This window comes from Nematostella vectensis, chromosome 13, assembly GCF_932526225.1.
Source record: "Nematostella vectensis chromosome 13, jaNemVect1.1, whole genome shotgun sequence".
In the NCBI taxonomy this organism is placed as follows: domain Eukaryota; kingdom Metazoa; phylum Cnidaria; class Anthozoa; order Actiniaria; family Edwardsiidae; genus Nematostella; species Nematostella vectensis.
The window spans coordinates 4,011,222-4,028,611 of record NC_064046.1 but is presented as its reverse complement, the minus strand read 5'-3'; the positions used below and the strand labels follow the sequence as shown (position 1 = coordinate 4,028,611).

The window sequence follows — 17,390 nt, the reverse complement described above, 5'->3', positions numbered from 1 at the left end:
TCAATTAGATTTTTTTGTAAGAGTAGTGCAGACTGGACGCATAAAGTCTCTACGTTTTTCCGGGTTGCCTTTTGGAGTGTTGTTTTCTGCGTGCCTTTTTCCCCAGTTTTTCTTTTCTTTCGTTTTTCTTTTGTTACTTCCCTGTCTTCGCAAATTCCAGACCCGCTCCCCACTTATTCGTGAGCGTTTCATGTTTGGCTACTTTGGTGGATGACGGTTAGCTAAAGCGAATTCTTTACGAGGATGGACCGATAGCTTGGCGAGTCCGTCACGAGGACAGCTGGATATAAACCTAGCTAGTCTATCGGCGAATCCTTCCCGAGGATTGACCGATAGCTTGGCGAGTCCGTCACGAGGACAGCTGGATATAAACCTAGCTAGTCTATCGGGGAATCCTGCCCGAGGATGGGTCGGATAGCTTGGGGAGCAATTCACGAGGCTAAGCCGATAGCGTATTGATCTATTCACGAAAATGAACTGTGGCCTAGCTGAAGCTAGCCTGAGTGCAGCCGGAAATAGCTCCATTATTCATTAATATTGGAACTATTTCCGGCTGCACGCAGGCTAAGCTGAAGCTTGCCTTCACATTCACCAGTATGCTGACGTCAAGTCGTCATTAACAACGTCAAGTGATGATTAACAATTAGAATTTCGGATAAATCAACTGACTTTGAAATCAATCAAATGAGACTCGGTATTGACAAACATTTTGCTATCAATATTATTTATTAGGCAAATTAAGGGTCAGAACAATACAGTTTTGTACCTTAGATGTCAAAATTGTATTTTGGAAGGTGTTACTAGCGAAATTACCACAGGTAGCCCAGGGAATGGTTGCTTGTTCGTAGCTCGGAATTCGGCTGTTCTGAGAGGGGACGAGTAAAGCGTTTTTTGTGAAATGTTGTCAATAAAATTAAGCCATGTTCTACGTTTTAAGGCAATTTTATAGCTAATCCTGGCTACTTTCAAGTTTTAAAATACGGCTAGCGGCAAGGGAAAATAGTAGCTCGGATGTTTTGTTGCCACATATCGAATGTAAGTGTACCCTGGCATAGGTCTGCGAGATAAAAATATTTTGTTTGTTGTTTTTTACTCTCGAATTTCGACGGTATTTGAGTGCTACCGAAAATGGCGCCTCCAACCTTTTCTTTCCTTAGTAGGGGGAGAGAAGTCATAAATTCCGTTAAGAACCTCCCCCCCCCCCCCTCAAATCGTGTATAGCTTGCCTTCGCTCAATTCATGCGGCTAGGAGATTGGGCCTGAGTTTGGTTGACGTCACACTGACGACTGTGATTACGAAAGATCCAATAAACAGACCCGTTTCTATTATAAAAGTTTGTAAATACATTTTATATCAAAACACTTTAGTATGTAAGCACCTTCGTTCTGCGGCGAAGGGTAAAAGTAAGTGAATAGGATAGCTGCGGAGAATAATGCCAAAATTTGTTTTTATAAATGTTTTTAAAAGAAAAGCTGGAGAAAAGCGTCCCACAGATGTCAAGTCATCAACTGCCGAAGGTAGATCTCTTGCGAGCCTGTATGCAGGCTGGAGAATTAAACACACACACACACACAAAAAACAGTTTGAATTTGGTACAGATCTCGAATTTTATGTTTAAGTTCTTGCATCTTGCCGAGTCCTGTACGCCTACAGACAGAAAAATCCACCTTAATTTCCTGAGAAACCTACATCCCTTTTTCCCTAACAATTTTTAATTCGTTTTACGTTTTACGTAAACATAGATAGCAATGTTGAAGTTTGTTTCAGGAGACGTCCAGTTTTGTTTCCTGAAATTCATAAAAAAATCTAAAACTCTTTTTATCACTCTGAGAATGCATCGGTAAAGAATTGGTAAATTAGTAAATGTTATTGGCTATGTTAATATTCTTACAATAACAGGGACAACTTTGAATGTTTCTGTATTTTTTTTATTTGTCAGAGAAGTGTGGCAGAAATACAATGGCACAAGAAGAACCCATCATGATGCTAATGTCATTCAAGCCAAAAAGCAAATATGCTCACGAACGCTCACGACCGACAGACGAGAAAAATACGACACGGTCAAGACGAGATAGCTATCCGAAGTCAAACTGCAGACGAAGATCCAGACATGATGATGATGGAATTCAAGCAAAAAGCCTCGGTTAATCGTTTCAACTCCGGACGAAATGGCTACAGGCAGCCTTAAAAAATGGCACCCGGTATCTCTATGAGGTGTTTTAATGAAAACTCGGGGATTTTCGTTTTCACGGTAGTTTATCAAACTCGTTCCCAGGCCCTTTCCCTTTCCTGTTATTATTGAAAAAGAAGAGGGCCTGGGTACGAGGTCGGGTATTTTTTCCCCGTACCCTGGAAACCAGGGACTCGATTTCCGACAAGGAACGAAGCGAAACCGAGGTCCATATCATATATGCTAACCGTTAGCAAAAGAGAAAGGTCCCAGCCTCGGGTTCCGTAGGGTATTGTTAATTTCTATCTTTGCAGTATTCTTAGCTGTTTGTATAAAAATTACGATGCTTAAAGCGCTTTTATCTTTTATCAATTGTGTTTTAAAAATCAGACTCGTATACCAAGTCATGAAGACTGACGAGGTGCGCAAAGCATTCTGGGACGGACGAACTTTCTGATGTTCTGCAATGGGAACGCGACTCGCACCTCACAAAAAACATTTACTGCTATTAAAGGCGAGATGAAAAGTGGATCGTAATAACAAAATGAAAAAATACAATTCTTGATGGTCTGTTATCAGCAATTTTGAAACAATAAAGCTATATCATCCGCTAATTCGTGCCGTCTCTCCCCCCCCCCCCCCCCCCCCCCTTAGTATAGATGCGGACTACCCCACGCAGTATAGCAATCGCTTTTTTATCATCCTACCCCACGCAGTATAGCAATCGCTTTTTTATCATCCCAGAACTGTGTACGTCGTGAATTTCCACGTCAACTTGCTGGAATTCGCGCTTACTTTGCAGGTTTTCCGCGCGCTCGCCCCCAAATAAAATGACATCAAATGACCGATATAATGCAGACTGTTGCATCCAGTCGAAATCATGAGTGAGACAACCTGACATGAGAGCCGACCTTCTCTGTCTTTGAGGGAAATTATGGGAATTGGGTTTTCGCTATGTTTACAACCGCTTGCTTTCGCTAGGCGCCATCTTGATTTGTTCTACTCGGCACGCATAAAAAAAAAAAAAAAACAATATTGGCGGCCACAACTCGGCGCCTAGCAAAAAAAAAACAAAAACACCGGGTTAAAAGCCTGCAAGCAGATTATGAAATATTGGATAACACACTTTTAAAACAAAGTACGCTCATGCGTAAATATTTTATTTTAACCATTTTTAAAACACCGCATTTCATGCGTTTAATTCAAACACGTTAAGAAAACCGCCATTGCTTATAGCATAGCGATACATGCTTATGTCAGGAAAATTGCATTTGAAACTTCCCCCTTCTCACGATGTAAAACAAAATTTCGCTTTATATAAGTAAGAGCACTAGTTCTAGTGCACCTTACCTATGACCACACCCTTAGGGACCAACCATTTGGTATATTACGGGGAGGGAGGGGGGGGGGAGGAGCTGATTCAACGAAAAAAAAATTCGAGCAAGGCGCAGGCCCTTAAAAAGGCGGGAAAGCAAAGACTGGCAGACAAAAATAATATACTTCGGGAAAAAATCAAACAGCAAAACTGCCCTGACAAAAAAATTCGAGCAAAAAAAAAAAAAAAAAAAAATGCTCCCCCCGTCAAATATCAAAAGGTCCGTCTCTAAGCCTTAAATAAATTAGACCTAATGTGCGCACACTCGGTCGTGTAATCCCTGGCCCCACATTAAATTCGTATGGCTAAAACTGACGTTCAAATAGAAAGGAGTCTCATGATTCGGGGGGGGGGGTGTGGGGGAGAGAATACTTGAAGGGGGGTAGGGTGGGGGAGTACGATGCATCCAAAATATCTTAACTTAAAAAAGTAAATAAATACCCAGGATTAAAATATTACTCAACTTCGTTATAAAAACTTAACTCCCTTTTGGTAAACCCCTGAATATTTATCCTAATGTTTTCACCCCCGACAAATCGGAACCCTCCATGCTTGTATACCGAGTACCCGATGGTTGGTTTTGATTAAACGGAGGTCGACCTTTTCTGCGAGTGACCGTTCGACAAGCCATTCTCCGCGGAGTCGCGATGTGTCGCACAGAAGTCGGCAATCCGAATACACGCCTCCTTCGTCATCGGCTCAGGTGTAGTCAAAACGATACGGAAATAGTTGGGATAGTGGAAACACTGAGAAATAAAATATACATAAATCGATTTTTTTATAGTAGAAACACTCTATCAAAATACATATAATGGTTATGATAGTGTAAACATTGTGTTAAACATACACAACGGTTCGGAATAAAAACATTCAAAATTATAAGGGTTTGAGAAATCACGGTCGATTACGTAACAATCTTTGATAATTTTTTGACGGTAAACGAGAAAAATATTTCAAGACTGTAAAAGCAGGGCGTCTATTGGAGGTTTCTTCAAGGAAGTGACTGATGATAATTAAGAGCGGATGGCCTGTTAAATAGCGCAGGTTCTTTTGTATCGTGTTTGTTGAGGTTTTCGTCGGCCTGACGGAATAAACTGGAGAGATTGGTGCTCTAAAACATACCTAAAGTTAAGGGTAGAGAAAACGCTGTTTCATAAAATCAAAAGAGTTCAATCCCCCCTTTTTACAGAAATTTGGTAACAAAGCAATGATAGCCAAGAGGAAATAGTCCAAAACAATGAAATGACTACCTTTGCAGGAAGACAGAACACTGATTGCTCCGCCACAAGTTTCTCAGTGAAGTCCACATCATCTTTAATGTCTGGAAATTGACTTATGTCAATTCCAACCTGCAAGGCACGACAAGATAAGATTAAGGGAAGACGAATGCCTAACTACATAAAGTAGTTCCAATATACGTAATGGAAGCGGTAGGGTAGGGTTAAAAAGGCAATAATATCACATCATTCTCTATACACTAGATTTCTAAGTTCATCGTTTACTGGGCATCTGAAGTGACGTCACGACCGGAACCACAATAATTTAAAGCCGCAATTGCAACAGTTTACTTCCGGAGGGCAGACAGAAACCTCAACCAAAAGTCAAAAGAATCTATTAGAATCTGCACTATCCAACAGGCCATCCGCCCTAAACTATCAGTCACATGCTCGAAGAAACTTTCAAAAGACATACTGGTTTTACAGTTTTGAAATATTTTTCGGGTTGTCCGTTAAAAATCATCGGAAATGTTTACGTCATTGACCGGAAGTAAGCTGGTGGGATTGCTGCTGATTGATCTAAAAAGATGCTATGAAAGGACAAGCGCCCTACCATCATGTACATGGCACCGCAAGGCATGATGGGAGTCAGTCCCGGAATTCTGCACAACTCTTCGTACACCAGTTTGGCATTAGTCTGAAATAAATCGATCGCAGAACTTTAACATATATCAGATCTGCATAATGATATACTGATGTCGTATTATGTCGCTATGTTGGTATACATGCATGACGTTAATATTGGGTAATGTCGGTATACCTGTGTGGCGTTAATGTCGGTATACCTGTGTGGCGTTAATATCGGGTAATGTCGGTATAACTGTGTGGCGTTAATATCGGGTAATGTCGGTATACCTGCATGACGTTGATGGCGTTCTCGTAGAAGCTGTCTGGGGTCTTGGCCAGGATGTCAGGTAGCGCTGCCTGGATCACGGTGTTGGCGCCAAGAAGGATGGTAGACAGCGCAGTTAGCCCTGGCCGTACCTGGACAACCATCAAGACGAATAATATTAGCTCAAAGACAAACATTGCAGGCCCGTACCCAGGATTGGCTGAAGGGAGGTGCGCAGTCATAGCTATCATATGGAAACGCATAGTATTTGAAGTTTCCTTAATAAGAAACGATCAACTTTTTGGCCGCCAAGGGGGGGAGGGGGGGGGGGGGACGCGAACCCCCTGTGTACACGCCTGCACTGTTGAATAACCACTGCGGATTCAATCAGTAAAAAAGGCCAACCACGCCGCCATTTTATGCTCCCGCTCAATGCCGAGTCACACAAAGCATCCATTTCCATCGGCTAATTCAAGCGAGTAACCAAGATAATTATAATCAAATATAGTCAATAACGCATCAGATTGCATTCGTAATATGTTATTTTGAAGTTTCCTTGCGAATAAACCATTGAATTTTCAATAATAAACAAAAACAAAGGAGTGTTTTTTTCGACATTCTTACCCGGCAGCGACAATCGTGTCCGTGTTCGTACTTCCTAGCTCGTTGCTAGGGTTTGAGTGGGGTGCTTTAACTAAGGCCACTCAACCATTTTTTTGTCATTGTAATAACAATGTATATCTAATAGAAATTAAACGGTTTATTTGCTAGAAATCTTCCAAATAGGGGACTTGCGCTAAGAGGTCACATGACTTTTTGGGTGGTAAACTAGCGTGCGCTCAGCCTTTGAGCGGCAAAATAACAGCAACAAAAGGGCAACTTCTTTAGCACTTAAGAAAAAAAAACAAAATTCATTTTTTCAGAGAGGCTTTAGTTTCATTTAAACATTTTATTTTTTCGTCGTTATCTGATGTGACGAAAATAGTCATTTCTGATTTTTTGTTTAAGATTATTATGTTTTCCACGCTTGAAGACAGTGATACTTTATTAACGATATTTGAAAGCATCTCAGCTCCTTGCTCGAGTGACTGGGTTTAAGTCTCCTTCGCAGCGCTTTCGCGACTGACAAACTGTATTGTGCGGGAGGATAAAATGACTGCGTGGTTAGACTTATTAACACTTCGGTTTGGAGCAAATGTGCCGCATATAGACATGTAATTAAATTTAACTTGACAATGCGGTCACATTTATTAAACGTGAAACTATTTCAAGAAATTACATTTTACCTCATCCTCGAATGCTCCGTTACGATCGTGTATAAGAACCCACCCGACCCTCCAGCCTGGCGCAAGGAACCTGAAGCGGAAATATCGACATCCATTAGCTTTCTGTACTCATAACATAGAGATTAGACGATTACAAAGTTCAGGGGGAGGCGTCCGCCCAAAACTATCGAAGAGGGCAGCACGTGTGCTTCTTCTCCGTCATATCGCTTTGTTTCGGGGACAATCCCGGTTTCTCCACCACTTTTCCCGTTGTTATTATTATTATACTTTTTTTTTTTTGGAAGGGGGGGCATTTCTTAATAACTATACATAAATGTCAAAAAGCGCCTGTATTATCTCAATTAAAGCTAGCCTCGATGCACTTAAAGTCTCGGTTCTTATTGAAAACTTCAGAGTTTACATAGAGTTTACAAATTCCGGTCGTAAGGTCGTAGCTACAATATTTTTTCTATGTCTAGCAGGGCAATATCATTCATTCCTTTTATTTGGCCGTTCTAGCTACGCGGCCTGGGTACAATAATCAAGCCCAATGTTTTGAACAAAGCGTTCACCTTCCCCCCATCTTCCCACAACTTTTTGCGACGCGCACGTGAAAACGAGGATAAAAACAAAATTTGCCATCTTGTTTACCATTTTGACGCCTGACCTCGTTTTCAGGCTCGTGTCGGAAATAGTTGTGGGAAGATATGGGGAAGGTGTATTATTGAGTCTAGCCAACCTTTTTGATACAGCGCCGCACGTCAAGATGGGGACATTTTTTGAAAGGCTCGCCATCGGGTAGAATGTTTGTCCAGAGAAAACCTGACACACAAAAAAAAAACAACTATCAACAGGGAAAAAACTGGAAAACATAAAAAGTTTCGAAAAACTGGGTGTGTTCTTTTTCAGGTCAAAATATTCTTCCTCATCGATTCAGCACCTGTCACCCCGTCACCCTCCCACCTACAACTCTCTTGTAGATTACTATGCAAGTCTTTGGTTGGTGGACACTCCCCGGACTCTCCCTCCCCCTCACAGTACGTACCACGTCAGCATACACTTCGTCAGAGATGATAGGCAAAATGTGCTTCTCCGCAACTTCAAATTAAAAGACCAAATTAGTTAAAACTGGCGAGTTATGCGAGTCCTAGACTGGCGTTTCTCCCTTTTTAATCAACTGTAAATGTTCAAAACCTGTTACAAGTAATACACCCTAACATCCTTAAGCCACCAAAAAGTGATATTTTTTCATATGACGAATCTTGTATAATATGTGATTCCAGTGATGGATCTTGCAGTTTGGGTGGGATGCTGTTTTTTTCCTAATCGAGTGGAACAGATTGATCCCTCTAGCTCATAACTACTCTCGCCTAAAAAAATCTGAGCAAAACATGGTGCACCTAAAAGCAAAACAACAAAGGCCTGGAACTAAGCCTAAGCAGTGTGCCTTTCTTGAGTGCTTGTGAATATTATGCATGTCAATATAATGAATATTATATATTATGACGTTTCATGGTGTTTGACAAATAGCTGCATGTGAACATAATTTTCTTTACCTGCAATTATAGCTTCTAGGTGTTCTTTGTTGTACACAGACCCACATGGGTTAGACGGACTGTTCACCAGTATAGCTCTTGTCCGTGAGTCAATCATTGACTCCATGTGCTCTAAGTCAACTTCCCATGACTTTTCTGGCTAGAAAGGGGCGTACAAAGACGATATTAAACCAGTGTTAAACACATGTTAAGAACTAAAATGTGATGAATGTGACTATTGGACTTAAAGAAAATGGTGCATTTGGAATTTGTTGGCAAAAGTGATGATCATAACCTTTCTTGTCATTCCTTATTATTATCATCATCATTATCATCATACAGGCACATCGCAAGGGGGTGCGCAGGGTGTGCGTCCATGCCCCCTTGGCGGCCAAAAGTGAGTCATTCCTTATTAGAGAATCTTCAAATACTATGCTCTTTCCATATGATACCTATGAAACTGCGCACCCCCTCAGCCAATCCTGGGTATGCACCTGTCATCAATCAATCAACAGATTTGTATATTATCAGTACTATTCCCAATAGCCTAACCACCCTATCATCATCATGGTCATCATCATCATTGCTCTTACTGCCATTGACACAAATAAAAAAATCATTGTAACAATGTGCATCCTTACCAGCAGATTGTAGTGCCGCACTTCATAGCCTTTAGATATAGAGGCAGTCTGGTATATACTAAATCCAGGTAACGGTATAAGAAGATTGTCCCCAGGGTTTAATAATACACTTATAGCCATTTCAAGGGCATGTGAACACCCACTGGTTATCACCACATCCTTGGCCTCAACCTCAGCATTTGGCCGTGAGCAGTATTTAGCAATAGCCTCTTTTGATTTGAGATACCCTGAAGATGGGGCATAGCCATTGTTCTTTCCTGATTGAGCACTCTCTGTAATAGCTTCAACTGCTTCCTTTGGTGGTTGAAGGTTGCCGAAGACTGTAGGGTCACCAATAGAAAGAGCAATCATGGGCTTGTCTGGGTTGGGTTTGATTTTCATTGTGTCAACAATTGCTCTGATTGGGTTAAAAGTGTTCTTAGCTGACACTGATGACTGAATGAGCCATTTCTTTTTCTTGTTGACCTCCACAGGTTCAATCATGTTGAGCTGAGAGATGAAAAAATTAATAAGTTTGCAGATTTGAAGTGAATAGGAAAATGGGGTTTGTTTAAAATTCTCTCAGAATTGTCTGTGCAAATATGTAGCTAAGGGACAGTAATACAAGCAACATAATCAAACAATTTTTGGGGCAGCATTGCTGTGAAAAACATGCTGTTGTAAGTACAAAAAATTGCTGAAAAAAGTATTACTACAACAACCCAACTTTTCTCACAGCAAAGGGACTTCAAGCATATGCAAGCAGTTGCATTGGCCAATCAAAAATCAGTATTACTTCAATTTGTGACAAAAAAAACTTGCTGTAACAGTTGGTTTCGCCAGTGGCAAAACCACAGGTAGCCCAAGCTTTTTATTTGTCCCTTGATTGATTTTACGGTAACATAGGAAGAAAAACAAAATTAATGCAAAATAAAAAACAACTTGTTGAAAAGACGTGTGTAGTCTAGTGTTGTGTTTATGTTTACTTTTTGTGTGTTCTTTGGCCGTATTAAAGCGCCTTTTTCAAGATTCAAGATTCACGATTTGGAATTTTTAAACGAACGTTGTTTTTTAATTTTTCACTAATTTTGTTTTTGTTCCTATGTTTACCGTAAAATCAACAGGGACAAATAAAGAGCTTGGGCTACCTGTGGCAAAACGTGCAACTCGCTTTCAAACTTTTTTGTAACCGCCCAAAGTTTTGTTTGATCGAGAATCATCCACCCCATAGTAAAGTGAATGTTGGGTCACATTTTCTAAAGGTCATTTTCTGAAGTGATTCAGGCCAAAAAATATCAAACACTAAAAAATATAAACACAAGTACCAATTTGCTATGTTTTTATCATCTTATAAATAGTAGTTTAAAACTTGGGAAACTTTCACATTTCATCATCCGTTGAATTGGAAGAGAGGAAAAAAATGTACAAACTTATACGAGAATAATATCCTGCTATGCATGCTGAGAGCTATTAGAAAATAGGAAAACGCATCAACTTATAAAGTCACAACGCGCGTTTCAATTTACATTTCTGTGTAAACAAAAGATACAAATTCACCCCTTAGTATCTGAAATTTGCAGTTTAGCTTTTTACAAGTTTACACATAATTTTAGCTTATTGTCCAATTATTTTATGGTGGATTCTTTAGTAAAAAGCGCTATCTCCTTCAAATAAAAAGGGCATTTAAACTGTTGTATGGTAGGAAAACTTTTTTAAGATAACACGAAATGTTACGCAATGCTACTAGTTTTAATGTGCATCATTGACTTCAAACCATACGCTAGGGGTTTAGAAAAAAGAATTTTTTGATAAAAGCTGCTGTGGTTGATGATTTTAGAGTAATTATATTTTCGGCTGTTTTTTTTTCTTGAATGCTAAAAGACTCGTCGCATCGTAGGGAATCGATCGCGATATAGTCAAACAGAGATACCCCGGTGGGATCTATGTCAGGCTTTTAGACCGAATCATACACATCGAAGCCTCACATAACAGAAGTGATGTCCCAAAAAATGAAGAGAATATTAAACCCCTTGATTGAAGCCTGAGCGTCATCTAGTAGTAAAAGTAAACAGCAGAATACTCTTGTATTCTTGACCTATGTTCTTCAAGCGAAGAAAGCTAAGTAGTGTGGACAATTTTACCCATGTGCAGGGACATAACATTTCCGTAAAAAAAATTATATAGCTCTTTTTTATGAGAATAAATAACACATATACACAGGGATTGTACTAGAAGATTTACTATTGGATTGAAACGAAGATCAAAATCGTTTGTAAGTTATGGTAATTTGTGCCACGTTTTGTGTCACCATAACACTAAACCCAAGCAAATTCTACTTGAACTTTCAATTCAGTCGCCTTACCTCGTGTTCAACAGGATTCTTGGCTTCACTTGGCATTAATCCTCGTGTTTTTAACGGGCAAAAGAGGAACAGAAGCGAAAAATCGCGTGTCGTCTGCGAAAATCACTCGCCTCCAGAACACGGTTCATAAAACATTCATTTTTTGCTGAGACTTCTCTATTCTGGTTGGTCCAAACTGGACCCCACCTCCGACATGACCCCCGGCAATTGTTTACTGACCAATCAGATTTGTGTTGACTGTGATACGTACGTGATTGAATAATACAAACGGCAGATTCGTTCTTACTTCAAGAGCTCCAATACAAACCACATTTTACTACTGCAGAATTACTTATTCCCCTGCTATTTCATTAAGGTTGACTATGAGAAAATGGAAAATGATGAATGCCAAACACCGCTTGTTAGGGAAAACAAGTCATGTATGACATTTAGTGAGGCTAACTTAAGTTTGTAGCGAGGTCCTTGTAATTAATGAACGAATTTTAAATACAAGGAAACATTATTATTGGCCAAACTTTGTTCTATTTTCCATTCTCTTATCGTCAAACTTTTTTTTAAATAGGTGTATACAAACCACATTTTACTACTGCAGAATTACTTATTTCCCTGCTATCATTGACACAGTCTATAGAAATTGAAAAAAAACTTAAATTACATAAGATTATGGTAGAGAAGAAAGAACGAACAAACACTCTATCTGAAAAAGCTGCTATAGTTCGATCACAGGACGGTGGAAAAATATTTCTTGCGTAATTCGTCAATTTTGTACTACCTGTGCGCCTAACGAGTTGAGAGAGACTGGGTTCAAATTACGTCATTTCGAACTCTTGGACCTCTGCAAAGCGTCTATAAAAATGGCGGACAACGAGGATAAAAAGCTCTACACATTTGACGAAGTAAAAAACCACAATAAAGCAGGAGGATGCTGGCTAGTTATACACAACAAAGTATTTGATGTGACAAAGTTTTTAGACGAGGTATGTGAGCGACTGCACGCTCATTTGTAGTTATTTGACCCCATCGCTCGTAGCTTCATTTGATATCGGATTCACACTTTTTTTATTCTATTGCTTAAATAAATGTGGTCCCATATTGTATTTAACCTGCCTGTTTCTAGTTTTCTTGTTTTTGATCAAAGATCCGTTTTCTGTAGCTGACCCGTTCATCATATTACTATTGCATAATATTAACTTATTTGACATTTTTATCTTATCACAGTGTGATGCAAGATATCTACCATCATTTTTCCTATGTGGAGCATTCTGTCCTCCCTCCCCAAAAACCTCCACCCCCTAATAAAGATCAGAACTAGAGTTTTATAAGGTGGTCAAGGGAATTGACTTTCCGAACATAAGTTAAACACTTTATTTGTTAATTTATACTACATGACTATTACTGTATTTACCCTGAAATTGGGGGGAAGGAAGGGGGGGGGGGGGGGGGTAAAGGGATGATATTAACCCCCGTTTTTGTATCCACCCTTCTTGAGCCAATCCATTCTTGCTGTATAGTCTAAAGATTTTTACACTATTCTGATGATTGCTATGATTTGCCTTTTAGCATCCAGGAGGCGAGGAGGTTCTTCTTGAGCAAGCAGGTATGTACACCTGTCTACATGGACAGAGTGTCACCTGCCCTTCAACATGATGGTCTGTGCATTTGTCAAGTCATTTTGAGATAAAAACCAAAAAAGTCCATCATATTTTGTGTTGTTCACCAAACCTGCTCAGTGTAATTTTGTGCAGGGTTCAAAATAGTGCACGGCTGTCTGCGATAGCCGGCTGTTTTCTGGTCATTGCTGGCTCTTTTTTTATGTATTTCCCTTTCATAATTTAGTCTTTTTTCGCCACCAAAATCCAGAAAACTGGCAAAATCTAGAAGATTTTAAAAAGTTATTTTGAACCCAGTTGTGGCCATGCTACATCAAAATCCTTTTGGCTTTTGGATATCACATATTGATTACACAGATAAGGCCTTCAGGAACAAGCTTGAGATCCAAGATCCTGTAGTTATTAAGCTCATATCTTTTTCCTATTATCCCTTTTTAAGGTGGAGATGCTTCTGAAAGCTTTGAGGATGTTGGCCACTCATCTGATGCTAGAGAATTAATGAATGAATATTGTATTGGTGAATTGAGAGAGGTAAGTTTTTAAATGGACAGAAATAATATTCAAGGCATATCTAGAAAACATGTTCTGAAATTGTACATAATCAAATTATTTGATCCAATAAAACAAAATTAATTGCTACTTCAGCACAAAATTGAAGGCCTTTAAAAATTATTATCCTTTGATTATTTATTGAATGACCAGCCTATTGGTTTTCTACTAGTCCAACTCAAACTTTAGGCAGAGACAAAGTGTGTAAATTGTAACCAGGTTAGCATCTGTATGCATGCTAGATCAAGTTATAGTGGCCACCTGTTGTTTGTATGATCATTGAAGAGTAACTAAAATTTGATGTTTTGGCTTTATGTTTTACAGGCTGATAGGAAAGACGATGTAAAGGTATGTGCTTATTTAAAAAGCACATTAATTGTTTATCTATTCTAAGCATTCTTTATTCCTTTTGATCAAGGTCAATAGACTTCACATAAACATGGCAATCGTACTTCCCTTATGCATCAAAAACCCTTATTGGGATACTTTATTATATTATATCTTTATCTTATCTAAGGACATGATTTTTTATCCAGTTATAAACATTTAAGTAACCAAAAGTAAAGAGGGTTCTGAATGAATCAAGCATTTGAACCTGGTGTCAAGTTAACACTGGCACAAAACAAGGCCAGCAGTGAAACCAATACCACCAAACTGGGTCTACCCTGCGAAACAGGCTCTCAAAATGCGTGTGCACACTAATCTCAGCTATTTCAGCTCAGCTTTTAGCTTGACTTTTCCATCTTTCATGCAACTAGTTCCTGTTGAGGCTTAACAGGGCCACACTGACTGCCTGACGATAAGACCAGTTCCACAGTTCCTGTAACAAAAACTTGAACAGTATGAAGTGGAACAAGTCCCATGTAAAATGTTGTACAGATGTATCTCTAAGAGTTTTTTTTTTCTTTTCTTTTTTTTTTGTTACCAGCCCAAGAACACTGCCTACCCAGCTCCTGATAATAGTGAAGGATCTTCATGGTAAGTGTGGTACCATTAAAGCAGCAACCTGACCAGTTTACCTCTGGCAGGTTGACAGAAACCTCAAACAACAAAAGACAAACTCTATTAGATGTTATTCTTAAACTCTTCTAAATTGTCACTCAAATCCTAAAAGAAACTTCCAATAGACACACGTTTGTGATTTATTTTTTGAAATATTTTTTTTTCATTCAAAATCATCAGATATTATTATTGGCCGAAAAGTAAATTGGTGGTAACATAAGAGTAATAATATAAAAAGGAACCAATAATATTCTCTGTAGGTTAAGGGGGACATTATTGGTTTCTTATTTTGAAAATGTCAAGTCAATGCAGCCAGTAAAACAGCAACACAATCGTTGGATTGCTATTATTATTATTTAAAATATTTTTGAAAAAAAAATGTTGAAAAAATTGTGCTTGAATTTTCACTTGGTTCACCCAAACATCAGAAGTCATAAAGTCAGTTAAGAATAACTCCTGCAATAAATTTCGAATTAAACCACTCACAGTAGTACAGGAACTTACTATGTAACATAACTGCTTAATATAAAAATGCATTAGACATCAAACAAAAAAGTCCATCCATGTCTTTGAACATCTTGTTAAACATTTTCCAGCTCAGTACAGTGAGACAGTACAAGCCCCCGGGCTCAGGTACTGTAATTCCTTATACATTACCACATGGGCTGCACAGACAAGGGCAGGCGGGTTTATAGACTTTCTCAAAGTCCTCTGGCCAGCTTTTTAGAAACTGGCTTCTGCTGTACAACGGGCTTTTCTAGTTCGCTGTCCGCCAATTTTTACCTACCTAGATTTAGGTCGGTGACGTGTCTCATAAACATCCAATCGAAGCACGAGAATGATGCCGACGCCATAGTAAACGTCATGGTTACTTTCAGAAATCTTGTTTCTTGCAGCTCTTTCGTTCTCGTAAGATATCAAATTCGGGTTAACATCATTAGTAAAGACAACTAAATTTTCAGTCTTTCCTGGTCACTTGACATTAAAGAAATAAAGACTGGAAAGATTTTGAAGCAAAAACGATTTCAAGTTTCGTTATTTTCATGTGCGCAATAAAGAATAGCGTGCGCATATGTTTTTCACGGCAAAAATTTGCAAATTAAAATCGAAATCGTGCAAATGTAACAAGTCGTCCTCTCCGCACGCCTGATTTTTTACTGATTATTGAGGAAAATACCCATTAGATGGCGCTCCTATTGGAAAAAATCAAAGAGGGCGACTTTTGGGCAAGTCTAGGGGTTTACTTCACACACCCCTGTCTAACGGATTTCTTTGTCATTAAGCCATTTCTGCCTTGTGATTCATTTTCGCATCTAATATCCTTTAAAAAATATTCTGTGTAGCAAACATTGGTTACACATTATTGTACTTTATGATATCTTGAGATTTATCTTCTAAACTAGACAAGACAGAGGCTTAGTAGCCGAGCTAAAACAAATCGGCATGCTTTGCTTCGAGAATGTCATAAATAAAAGTTAATGCAAGCTGTGTAATTGCAAACCATTAAAGTCTTTGTGTATGACACTAAAAACTGTAGCATGAAGACTGAGCCATGTGGATTACTATAGATAGAATTATCTCACGGGATTATCCTCCTCATAATATTTTATTTAGTTGTGAGAGGGTTTTCCCTTGTGTAGGGCATGGGGTCTTCTTGTATAAATCTTAAATTCAAAATTCTATAGATTGGACATGCTCGAGGATCCAGCGTACTTTGAGTGCGCTCTTAAAGGTCACTTACATTTGGGCGCACCCGCAAAGTTGGAAACACAGGATAAAATTTTGTTGTGGAAAAGGCTACTCCCAGATAGTTGATACTATAAACTCTCCCATAAACTAGATTTTTATTTACTTCTATATTTATTGCCTCAACCCAAGTCTTTGTTAATTGAATTCCCTGCCACCTGATTTATTTGCATAATTAACCCCGCTTTAAATTCCACTTTATTTTCTTCCAGGATTCAATCATTTCTTCTTCCTGCAGCGGTTGTGGTTGCCATTGCTATTATCGCCTACAAGGTCATGATGTAGAGTCCGTGGAATGGTGCTTCCTGCTGTTATCAACGTTTTATGGTTTACATTTGGAAATGGACAATAACTTACGTTATAGGTTAGTTGCAGGGCTCGCCTTTCCCATGGACAAACACCATTGACTTATGTCGAAGTCTCTAATAGTGTAGTAATTTAACTATTGACATTCATCATTTATGCTTCTGTACTCGTTTTTAAAGATAGCAATCTATGAAATAAAAAAATTAACAAATGTCAACATGTGTTCTTTTTTTAAGCCTCAATTCAACTTTTACGTTTATTGTAGCTACAGCTCATGTGTAAGTAGCTACTATGTTATCACGTCGGAAGAAAAAACAGCAAGGGTGAATTTGCCCGCGAGCTTTGCTGGGAGCAAATCCAGCTAAGGAAGGTGTTCATAAAATACGAGTGTTCATAAAATACGCCGAGGGAGGGAAAGGAAGATTTTCGCTCAAGACACCTCAACATTTTAGAGTCCCTCTTACATTGGAAATCATTTGTTTCCCCTTTCAGAACCCCAAAATTTACAGATTCCCCCCTTACGACCTCAATAAACAAAAAAATCTTAAAATCTGGAAAATGAATACTGCAAAGTTGCACTCTTCCGAGTTGATGATCCAGTCAAGTTCATCATTATTTCATTCTGACATCTCTTGTTTTTTTTTTCAAACCCCCCCCCCCCCCCTCAAAACTCAAATGGTCCGCCAATAAGGACGCCTGTGAAGAATTATACATTTGCATACATTTGTTTTTGTTAAGAA

General features: G+C 38.9%; 2 protein-coding genes and 1 long non-coding RNA gene across 3 annotated transcripts; 2 read left to right on the top strand and 1 right to left on the bottom strand.

Annotated features, from left to right (window-relative positions):
* Window positions 1-1,251: 1,251 nt before the first annotated feature.
* LOC125559064 lies at window positions 1,252-2,711 on the top strand. The gene is made up of 2 exons (XR_007306314.1): window positions 1,252-1,518; window positions 1,941-2,711. It is a non-coding gene; the product is annotated as an uncharacterized LOC125559064 (long non-coding RNA).
* A 586-nt stretch (window positions 2,712-3,297) lies between these two features.
* LOC5512256 (tyrosine aminotransferase) lies at window positions 3,298-11,596 on the bottom strand. Its single transcript, XM_001632526.3, has 10 exons — window positions 11,438-11,596; window positions 9,097-9,585; window positions 8,477-8,615; window positions 7,966-8,018; window positions 7,660-7,742; window positions 6,942-7,011; window positions 5,679-5,807; window positions 5,377-5,460; window positions 4,797-4,895; window positions 3,298-4,292 (listed from the first exon to the last, which is right to left on the bottom strand). Exons 1-10 carry the CDS (start codon window positions 11,471-11,473, stop codon window positions 4,131-4,133), a joined length of 1,344 nt encoding a protein of 447 aa, XP_001632576.3. The 5' UTR covers window positions 11,474-11,596; the 3' UTR covers window positions 3,298-4,130.
* A 659-nt stretch (window positions 11,597-12,255) lies between these two features.
* LOC5512255 (cytochrome b5) lies at window positions 12,256-16,867 on the top strand. The gene is made up of 6 exons (XM_001632556.3): window positions 12,256-12,414; window positions 12,998-13,034; window positions 13,487-13,578; window positions 13,921-13,944; window positions 14,525-14,574; window positions 16,557-16,867. The coding sequence occupies exons 1-6, from the start codon at window positions 12,292-12,294 to the stop codon at window positions 16,627-16,629; spliced, it is 399 nt and encodes a 132-aa protein (XP_001632606.2). The 5' UTR covers window positions 12,256-12,291; the 3' UTR covers window positions 16,630-16,867.
* Window positions 16,868-17,390: the final 523 nt, after the last annotated feature.